Source organism: Benincasa hispida, unplaced genomic scaffold (genome assembly GCF_009727055.1).
Source record: "Benincasa hispida cultivar B227 unplaced genomic scaffold, ASM972705v1 Contig452, whole genome shotgun sequence".
NCBI classification, from domain to species: Eukaryota; Viridiplantae; Streptophyta; class Magnoliopsida; order Cucurbitales; family Cucurbitaceae; genus Benincasa; species Benincasa hispida.
This window is the reverse complement of record NW_024064862.1, coordinates 253,541-264,336: the sequence shown is the minus strand read 5'-3', so window position 1 is coordinate 264,336 and position 10,796 is coordinate 253,541. Positions and strand designations below refer to the sequence as shown.

At 40.7% G+C, this 10,796-nt stretch overlaps 1 protein-coding gene across 3 annotated transcripts in view; it reads left to right on the top strand.

Annotated features, from left to right (window-relative positions):
* The window catches only part of LOC120069528 (nuclear speckle splicing regulatory protein 1-like), a 17,886-nt gene extending 8,830 nt beyond the window's left edge, over positions 1 to 9,056 (top strand). For all 3 annotated transcript variants that reach the window (XM_039021307.1, XM_039021306.1, XM_039021304.1), the window contains one exon: positions 8,327 to 9,056. In XM_039021307.1, coding sequence (XP_038877235.1) covers positions 8,327 to 8,797 — 471 coding nt within the window. In that variant the 3' untranslated portion in view covers positions 8,798 to 9,056. The remainder of the gene's footprint in view (positions 1 to 8,326) is intronic.
* The last annotated feature ends 1,740 nt before the right edge of the window (positions 9,057 to 10,796 follow it).

The following is a 10,796-nucleotide window of genomic DNA, read 5'->3' as shown; positions in this document are numbered from 1 at the left end:
GAATTCTTTTATATATATATATATATGTATGTATGTATGTATTATGGGAAACCAACCTTTTATTGAGAAAAATTGAAAGGAAGTCCTGCTCCTGTTAAAGAAAGGCATCTTTGAAGTTTTATGGACGACTAAGATTCCAAAGAAAATCAAGTTTTTTTCTTTTTCTTGGCAAGTTTTTCTTGAGCGTGTGAACACGACGTATAGGCTTTTGAGAAAGATGCGTTCGGTAAGGGGCCGTTGGTGTTGTATCCTTTGTTGGAAGGCAGAGGAAGACTTGGATCACTTTCCTTGGGAGTGTCAGTATGCCAGATTTGTATGGAGTGACTTCTTTTAGGAGTTTGATTTTGCCTTGCTTGTTAGACAAATGTTCATTTTGATGATTGGGGAGTTCCTCTCCCATTTGCCTTTCAAAGAGAGGCTGTTTTCTTTGGCTTACTGGGGGTCACGTTAATGTGGGACCTTTGGGGGGAGGGGAGAACAAAATATTTTGTGGTGTTGAGAGAGACCCTAGTGAGGTTTCATGTTTCTCCTTGGGCTTCGGGATCGAAGATTTTTTGTAATTTTTCCCTAGCCAATATTTTACTTAGTTGGAAGCCCTTTCTCTAGGGTGTTTTTGTGGGCTTGGTTCTTTTTTTATGCCCTTGTATTCTTTCATTGTTTTTTTTCCTTAATGAAAGCCGTTGTTTCTATTAAAAAAAAAAAAAGGATTGGGACTCCAATTTTGGAAAAAAGACCTAAAAAATAATTACAATAAGATTTCGGGACCAAATTTCAAAGGGATACATTGAACCTAACGAAGGTCCAAATATCCCAGTGGTCCCTCACAATTCTAAACTTTTATCTCCCATAAACTCCAAAAAGCAAACACACCGGCTTGCCACAAAAACCTCCCATTCTAATGAAAAGACGGAGGAAATTTTCGATGATCTCCCAGAGGTCTCTTTTATAGGTTTGAAATCCTTAGCCTTGCCTGCCCTCTCCTTTGGGATGAAGCAAACTATTTCAGTTATGGAATTATTAAGGTTACCTTTGGCAAAGAACCTTCCTTAATTTCTGCCCATGCAAAATCCTCCTTAATTTCCTCCCAATTATCTTGAAAGATAGCTCTAAAGAAACAATCATGCCCTGGGGCTTTGTTTCTCTTACAGTCAGAAAGAACTTTCTTGATTTCATCTACGGTAAAAGGGGGAATTCAACTCAGCCTGCTCACTTGCAAAAATGGGGGCAATCAAGGCTATCCATGGATGGTTTATGGTTCACCTCTGGGGCATGAAAGATTCGAGAAGAAAGATAATATATCTTCTTTTGTTTCCTTATCCCCTTTAACCAACTCCCCCTATCCTTCTCTAAAGATCCTAGGAAGTTCTTGCTTCTTCTACCAGTCACCGTTCTATGGAAAAATGCAGAAATACAATCACTATCCTTGGCCCACCTTACTTTCACTTTTTGTCTCCAACTTATGGTCTCTCTCTTTACCAACTCCACAAACTCCACTTTTAACAAGAGACTGTAAGCTTCTTGTTCCCTGCACACAGAAAAACCAACCACCACCACACAAGAAAACAGAAAGAAAAGAGAATAGTGAAGAACACAAGATCCCTTGCTCTTTATTTATCAGGTAACTTCTTCTTTGGCCTCTCAAAAACATTCCATCGTCTCCCCTTACAAACCTTCCCCAAAATACAACAACACGCACCCCAAAATGCCTCTCTACTGCTGATCTAAAAGAAGAAATACAAACAAGGACCTCAGCACCTTAGAGAGAAGGTGCTGGGCACTTTTCTCTGTACGATCCCTACCCCTTATAACGATCTCGTGGTCCCCTTCTCCTTTTCCTCCCACATTCTTTTCCCTGTCATCTTTGGTTATTAGACTATTTCCCTTTTTACCCCTCCTTTTGTAAGTGTAGATAATTTGTGGCCTTACAATACCTCTCTTCTCGAAAAGAACCTTGTCCTCAAGGTTGAATCGTGGAAACTGTTGGTTCATGGCTCGAACATCTTCCCAAGTCGCTTCATTCTCCGACATTCCCTTCCATTTGACCAGCCACTCATTTGTTGCAAGATCGCCATTCCATCTCACTCCAAGAACAGTTTCTGGGGTTGTCTGCAGCTCAAACTCCTCAGTCAACATGGGAGGATGTCGTTGTATCTGATGGCCTTATCCTAGTTTCTTTTTAAGCTGGGATATATGGAACACGTTGTGTATTTCAGCTTCGGCCGGCAAGGCTAGTCTGTATGCCACTTCCCCTACTCGTTCAATTATTCTGTAAGGCCCATAGAACCTCGGTGCCAGCTTCTCACTTCTTCTCCTCGCCAATGATTTCTTTCTATAAGGCCTCAATTTCAAGTAAACTTCTCCAATTTCAAAATTCAGTTCTCTTCTATGATTATCGGCCTGCTTTTTCATTCGGTTTTGAGCTATAGTCAAGTTCTCCTTCAGGGTATTAAGAACCAAATCACGTTCGTGTAATTGTTGCTCCACTGCATTGTTAAAGGTCCTCCTATCTCCATACGTAATTAGAGGTGGTGGAGGTCTACTGTAGACGGCCTGATAGGGGGTTGTCTTGATCGAGACATGGAAGGTTGTATTGTACCACAATTCAGCCCACGCTATCCATTTGTTCCATTTCCTTGGCTGTTCGTTTCAAAAATAGCGTAAATAGGTCTCTAAACAACGGTTCACCCTCTCTGTTTGTCCGTCCGTTTGAGGATGGAATGATGTACTCCTTTTCAATTTAGTCCCATTAGTCGTAAACATCTCCTTCCAAAAGTTACTCAAGAAGATTTTATCTCTGTCGGTCAAAATGGACAACGGAACTCCATGGTGTCTCACTACTTCTTGGACAAATATATCAGCTACTTGCTTGGTCAAGAAGGGATGTTTGAGAGGTGTGAAATGTGCATACTTGCTCAAGCGGTCCACTACTACCATTATGACATCGAAACCCTCGGCCTTTGGTAACCCCTCCATAAAATCCATGCTCCAATCCTCCAAAATCAAGTATGGAATAGGAAGGGGCTAGAGCAAACCTGCTAGTGTTAGAGTCTCATACTTGTTTCTTTGGCATATTTCGCACCCTTCTACATATTTCTTCACATCAGGTTTCATCCCTTGCCAATATAGTTCTCCACCCATTCTTTTGTAGGTCCTCAGGAAACTGGAATGCCCTCCTAGTACTGAGTCATGGAATGTATGCAGTAGTGAGGGAATTAGACTAGACCTTCGGGAGAGCACCAATCTATCCTTGTAGGTCAATCTATTGTGTTGCCATTTATACTTTGGCTTCCCCTTGGGATTGTCCTTCAGTATGGTGATGATCTTCTGGAGTTCCTCATCTTCCTCCACTTCCTTCAATACCACTTCAATATCTATGATAGTTGGAGCTGATAAAACACTCAATTCCACTTGAGTCGGCACCCTTGACAAGGCATCTGCTGCTTTGTTTTGTAACCCTGCTTGGTATAAGATCTCAAAGTCGTATCCAAGCAGCTTGGTTAGCCACCGTTGGAATTGGGGTTGCACTTCTCATTGCTCTATCAAGAACTTTAACGCCTTTTGGTCTGAAATCACTGTGAATTTGCTTCCCAACAAGTAATGTCTCCATTTCTGTACTGCTAGGACAACTGCCATTAGCTCTTTCTCATAGATGGACTTGCCTTGGGCTCTAGTTGAAAGTTTTTGACTGAAATAGGCTATAGGCTTCGAATCTTGTGATAAGACAACCCCTAAACCCGTTCTTGATGCGTCTGTTTCTATCACAAAGCTTTTGGAGAAGTCCAGGAGAGCTAGGATCGGGGCTGTCACCATGGCTTGCTTCAAATTTTTAAAAGCTTGACTGGCTTCTTCATCCCATTTGAACGAGTTCTTCTGAAGCAGTTTGGTAAGTGGAGCTGCGATGTTCCCATACCCCTGAACAAATCGCCTATAGTACCCTGTAAGCCCCAAAAATCCCTTTAATTCAGAAACATTTTGTGGTTTTGGCCACTCCTTCATGACTTTGATCTTCCCATCATCAACTTCTACTCCTGCAGTTGATATCCAGTGGCCCAAGTATTGGACCCTAGTTTGGCAAAAAGTACATTTCTTTTGATTTGCAAACAACTTATGGTCTCTGAGTACATTGAACACCACTCCCAAGTGTCTCATGTGTTGAGATGTCAAGGCTGTACACCAATATATCGTCAAAGAAAACAAGTACAATTTTACGAAGGAACGATTGAAAAACCTGGTTCATTAAGGACTGGAAGGTGGCTGGTGCATTTGTGAGTCCAAACGGCATAACAAGGAATTCATAGTGATCTTCATAAGTCCTGAAGGCTGTCTTCTCGATGTCCTTCTCATTCATTCTGATCTGATGGTACCCCGACCTCAAATCCAACTTGGAATAGATCATCGACCCATGTAGTCCATCTAACAGCTCCTCAATTACCGGTATAGGGAACTTGTCGGCCACCGTTGCTTGATTTAGTTTCCGATAATCAACATAGAATCTCCGTTCACCATTTTTCTTCTTCACTAACAGGACAGGACTGGAGTATGGGCTGTGGCTCGGGCGAATAATTCCGGCCTTGAGCATTTCTTCCACCAACTTCTCAATCTCTTCTTTTTGGTTGTGGCCGTACTTGTATGGCCTCACATTGATTGGCTTTTGGTCAGCACTCATCAAAATGCGATGGTCCACGGCTCTCTTAGGGGGAAGTGTTGTTAACTCTTCAAATATATCCATATTCTGCTCGAGCAGGGCTCGGATCATGACTGGAAGTTCCCCGGACTCTTCGACTTCTTCCTTTTCCTCATTCCTTTCTTCACTATCGCATTCACAGTTCTGAAATTCCACTAGGAATCCCTGGTCTTCCTCCTCCCAAGATCTTGTGAACACTTTGAATGAGACTTCTGCTTTGGTTAGAGACGGATCGCCCTTCAATATGACCTACGAATCCCCTGCCAAAAACGACATGGTCAGTGATGGCCAATGGACTCCCATAAAACCAGTTGTGCATAACTAGGGCATCCCTAACACCATGTCCATCTGCCCCAAATTGATTGCCAAGAAATCGGCCTTAACATTCAAGTTGGGTAGCTTCAGTTCAGCTGCCTTGCATACTCCCTCCCTTCTTATAGCCGCTCCATTTTCGATCACCACTGAGAAACTCTTCTTATTTATTCGTAATTCCAGCTCATCCACTAACCTTTGATGCACGAAATTGTGTGTTGCTCCACAGTCGATCAGCACCACAACTTCTTTCCCCCTCATCTTCCCTTTCAGCTTCATCGCACCTCGGGCGGATAGGCCATACATTGATCTCAAGGCTATTTCGGCGGTTTCCTCTGTTTCCAGCTCTTCTTCTTCCCGTAGTTTTTCCCCTTCTTCCTCTGCTCCGGTTGTCTCTTCTCTTTCATTGGTGATAAACAGCATCAACTCTCGATTTTCCTTCGTCTTGCATCGATGTCCTGGTCCATATTTCTCATTACACTGGAAGCAAAGTCCCTTGTCCAGCCGTTCTCCGAACTCACTATCGGAGAGGCGTTTCATGGGTGGCTCCTTCTTCATGAAGTTGTTTTTCACACGCAAAGTGATCCGTTTGGTCCCTTGCACATCCAAGGCTTTCCCCGCTCTTCATCGTAAGACTCTCCTTCACGTGGGCTTCTTTTTTGCCAGGCCCGACTACCCCCAGATCCGCTTAGGCCAACTTCAGGGCCACATTGCGATCGCTCACCAGCTGGGCTTCGTGCATACATTCCTCTAGCGTAATCGGCTTTCTACTAATGACTTTGGCCCTCAACGTTGGTTCCAGCCCATTTATGAAGGCATCTTTGAGAACTTCTTCGGATCGGGTAGAGGTGCCGAATAGGTAACAAACTTCTTCACGTAGTCTGAATATGAACTGTTTGCTTTATTCTCAGCAACCTCGTGCCTAAACTTCCTTCTCCGGTAGGTCTGTAGTATTTGAACATTCTTCTTTTCAGCTCCTCCCAAGTGTTGATGGGTCTTCGGTTGTGGCTCCATCGGAACCAGTCGACTTCCTCCGGCCCAAAACTAATAACCGCGACCTTCACCTTCTTCTGATCGAATAATTCATGGATTTCGAAGTAGTGCTCTGCCCTGTACACCCACGATCCCGGGTTCTCTCTAGTGAAAACAAGTATTTCTAACCTTTTGTATTTGCTCTTATTGGATCTCCCTCCTTCATTGTTGGGGGTTGAATCGGCTTCATCTACTTTTCCCTTCATTTTCATCCTTCGACCATCAGATGCGCCTGACTCTTTGGCTTTCCCAGCTGCATTACTCTCCCTCATCTCTTCTGTCAGCTTCTCTATATTTTTGCAAAGCCCCAACAGCATTTCCTTCATTTCGGAGACTTCTCTCTCATTCTTTTCCATCCTTTCTTTGATTTGTTTATGAGTCATCGCACGCGTACGCCCCAGGATGAAACGGCTCTGATACCACTTGTAAGCTTCTTGTTCTCTGCACATGGAAAAACCAACAACCACCAGATAAGAAAACAGAAAAAAAAGAGAATAGTGAAGAACACAAGATCCCTTGCTCTTTATTTATCAGTTTACTTCTTCTTTGGCCTCTCAAAAACATTCCATCGTCTCCCCTTACAAACCTTCCCCAAAATACACCAACACTCACCCCAAAATGCCTCTCTACTCCTGATCTAAAAGAAGAAATACAAACAAGGACCTCCCCTGCACCTTAGAGAGAGCTGGGCACTTCTCTCCTCACCAAAGCCTACTCAGCTTTCAGCTAATTCTTTTCCTGCCATCTCTGTACGATCCCTGCCCCTTATAACGATCTCGTGGTCCCTTTCTCCTTTTCCTCCCACATTCTTTTCTCTGTCATCTTTGGTTATTAGACCATTTCCCTTTTTACCCCTCCTTTTGTAAGTGTAGATAATTTGTGGCCTTACAGAGACACTCTTGAGAATCTCATCCAAGCGGCCCTCTTCTCCAAAATCATCGATAACAATAATCGTACCCACCACCTCTTACTTTTTTATCCTTATATCTTCAAAGGTTTCTCAATTTCAGGATTTTTAACACCTGTTAAGAGCCTTCAACTTTTCTATAAACTCGTACCCCTCCCAGTTACCAGGAGTCTCCACATTCCACCTTGAGGGGAAGGACGGTTGGTCCAAGTTCTCGAATCTGAAGGGGCAATACCCCAAATGGCCAAACCCCAATTTTGAAAATCGAGAAAAGAGATAAAAGGCCACAATGATCTGAAGTAATCCTAGCCTCCTAGGATCCAACACTGGTTTCACACTCACATAGACATCCATGAGTTCCCTGATTTTTGTAATTGTTCGCTAGGTCACATTTTGTTAGATTGAAGACCCTTTCTCCAGGGTGCTCCCTTATGTGGGCTTTGTTTATTTATTTATTGTTGTATGCCCGTGTTCTTTCATTTTTGTATGTTTTCTTTCTCTTTTTGTATGTCATCTTGGTCATGGTCTTTGTTTGGTACTGTATGTACCATCTGACCCCTAGGCTATGGCTTATACACACCGATCGGGAATAGTACCACAGTTGCATTGCATCCCGGCTGTGAATATCCTTGTCACTTCAACCATATTTTTTCTTGTACGCCTAAATAAGCACAATCCAACTGGTTGATTTGGACATCTTTCTCCAATTAGAAAGTAAAACCAGGTTATTTTACTGGTTTTGCAACCATGCATGATAAAAATTATTTTATTGCAAGTTTGTAGAAGCTAGTGGTATGCCTGAGGTTTTCTTCAAGTGTCCGACTATGTTTTATAAGAAATAAGGATTGGGCCATGAAACGAAAGGTGCATTCAGAAGTGGCTTTGGGTCCAAGTAACCAAAACATGACTCAACTTTTAGGAGTTGGGATTTTTGACCTATAAGACTCACTACCAGCCTCTATATGTTGAATTTCTGATGTCCCTGTCCCCATTTTTAGTCTGTTTTAGACTAAAGGAATTCTGAAAATTGAAGGACGTTTGTGAAGAATAGATGAATTGACTAAATTCTAATAGAAAATGTAGTTGTGTACCAGGAAAGGATGTTAAAAAAGAGGCCTATAACTATGTTGACTGACATTGTATAGGGGCTTATGTCGCTACCTCTGAACAAACCTTATTTACAGTTTCTCGTGGAACTGTAAATATTTTATTTATTTATTACTATTTGCTCGTGCTTGCTGCTGCTGTGTCGGTGTCGGTGTGTTTTTTTTTTTTGGGGATGTCTCCATTAGCTTCTATTTTTGTTATCTTTAGTTACTTTATGCTTCCATTGATGTGTGTTTTTCATCAACAGCCAATTAGCTGATTGTTCTTTCTGTACTCATTTGAAGGTTACTAAGAAGAGCGACATTACCGACTTTTACTTCAACCTTCAAAAGAATATTGCCTACGGTGCCAGGAATGCAATTGAGCCAAGGGAACCTCCAAATAAGCTTCTATCAGAGAAGCAAGAGAAGCAGACTGAAGTTCATATATCGGAGAAGCATGAAGAGGGTGCTAATGCCGATACCTTTAATGACCATCAGTCTTTGAAATATTCCAACTTACCTTCCCAGTCAGCTAAGACAAGAGAAGAACATCCTCGTCTTGAAGAACACCTTTCAGTTTCAAACAAAACAACACCATCTGATGTACGAGGTAATAGCCCCCGTACAATATGCAATAAAACTCCAGTTGAGGAACAACCCAAGCATGAGCAAGGTGAACAACAACCAAAGCGTGATCACCATAAAAGAAATGAAGATGCTGTTGCTGCTGCAAAAGAGCGCTTTTTGGCTCGGAAAAGAGCAAAGGAGGCATGAAATACTTGTTGAGCTAGATTAAACTAAGGACTAATATGTAAATGTCATTGTTGTATGGAGGACATTTGATAATTATGTTCTAATGGTCAAATTAGTCTTCGAGCTTTGGCTGTAACATCACATTTTTGTTTTACGGTTCATGTAAGACTACAGATGAAACCCGAAGAAGTAGCTGCTTGAACTTGCAGCGTCTTCGTCTGAAGCAAGTAAAGTTCTCCTTATATAGGGACAAATATCAAGTTATGATTTGTGAAGTGCATAGACGTGTATATAGGTAGACTCCTTTTTTTAGTCACGTTGTGAGAGTTGCACAGATGCATGAACCTCCAAACATGTTTTATTCTTTCATTAAATGGACCTTTGCTTGTGGGCAGATGGAATGTCATTATTAAACACCTGAATTTTAGAAGGATTTTTTTTTTTTTTTTTTTTTTTTTTTTTTTTTAATTTTTAATATTAATATTAATATCAATATCAATATTAGTTTGACAATGAAGTTTTTTAGAAGTTAGAGATTGGACATAACGCCGTAGCACGTCAGATTCATAAAGTAGGGAGCAATTTAAAGCCGATCTTTCAACCTTTATTATCTATCCGCGTATGGAAAATGATTAAAAAATTTGTACCAAGGAAAATTAGCCATGAGTTTGAAATCAAAGGATTTTCGCGTTCTACTCATCGAATGCTAGGTAAAATTACCACTTTTAATCTCAAGTATACGCTTCTTCCTTTTTCTATTCTTCTCCGGTCTATAACTTCTTCCATCAATGCTTTTTCTTCTTCAATCGATTTTTCTTCAATCGATTTCTCAATTTTTCTTTGGCTTAATTTGCAATTTTGTTTTCTGAGGAATAAGAAGAGCCTGTGAGAAGCAAGAGCAAGAAGATTTCTAACCATAAAAAAGCAAATTGAGAAGGATAGGAGCGAGAAGTGAGAGCAAGAGATCCAAATCTTGACTTGTGTATTCTTAGGTCAAAGTAGTAATTTCATATGACAATGATGCAAGCAAAAAACAATTTTTAAATCTTTGGCTAATTTTCTTTGGGGTCCAATTCACGTAATTAATCCAATTCACATAGTTAATATTTGAATCATATTCGAATATTTATTTTCACTCAAATAAACTTTATATTATGTATCAAATACATTATATTAATTATATCACATATAATTAAGTTAAATTAATTATATCACATATAATCAATTTTCTCAATTAATTTGAACAACTCAAATTAATCCAAAATTGATTCTCATAAATCCCTGTTGAGCTATAGAGATGATCTTATGGACTTGTAGATTGAAGCTTCAATAGTACTTGAACAATTAATTAAACACCTATTAAACTATTCAACTCGACCACTCCACTAGAGACCGACAACTGCATTCTTTGCGCTACAGATATATTTCTGTGTCTATTGGATATTACCAATCAACAACGCGATAACCCTTCACAAATTACTCGTAAGTACAACTAGGTCAAAATTATCATTTTGCCCCTATAGTTATATCTAACTTCTTAAGTACCACTAATCTCTCTAATGAACAATAAGTCATGGTCCAATTATGACCAATCCCCTCTCGAGCCAAGAGAGGGTGTGGCGCCACATTGTTCAAGCCTTGGAATCAGCTCTTAAGGGAGCAATTTATCTACTTACCTAGACGTTGGCGAAGGAGTGAATTCTGTCTTGTGTACCTGTGTTCCTAGCTTCTCAATCAAACGATTCTCCAAAATGGTGGGTTTATTGAGTCGGTGATCTAGTCACTCTCACCCATATAAATCAAAGAACCGCCTTTGTAGGTAGGAGTTCTCAACTGACCCTGGATTCAAGTCATATCACCTATGGTCATCCTGGTGAAATGTACGTCTCTATTATGAATGATGTTATATAATGAGACAAGTCATTTCGTGGTTCGATCTTATACAAACTCCTTTGTATAGAATACCCTCGCTCATATGTCTCTATATGAATGATTAGGATCAGATTATTTGTAGCACTTT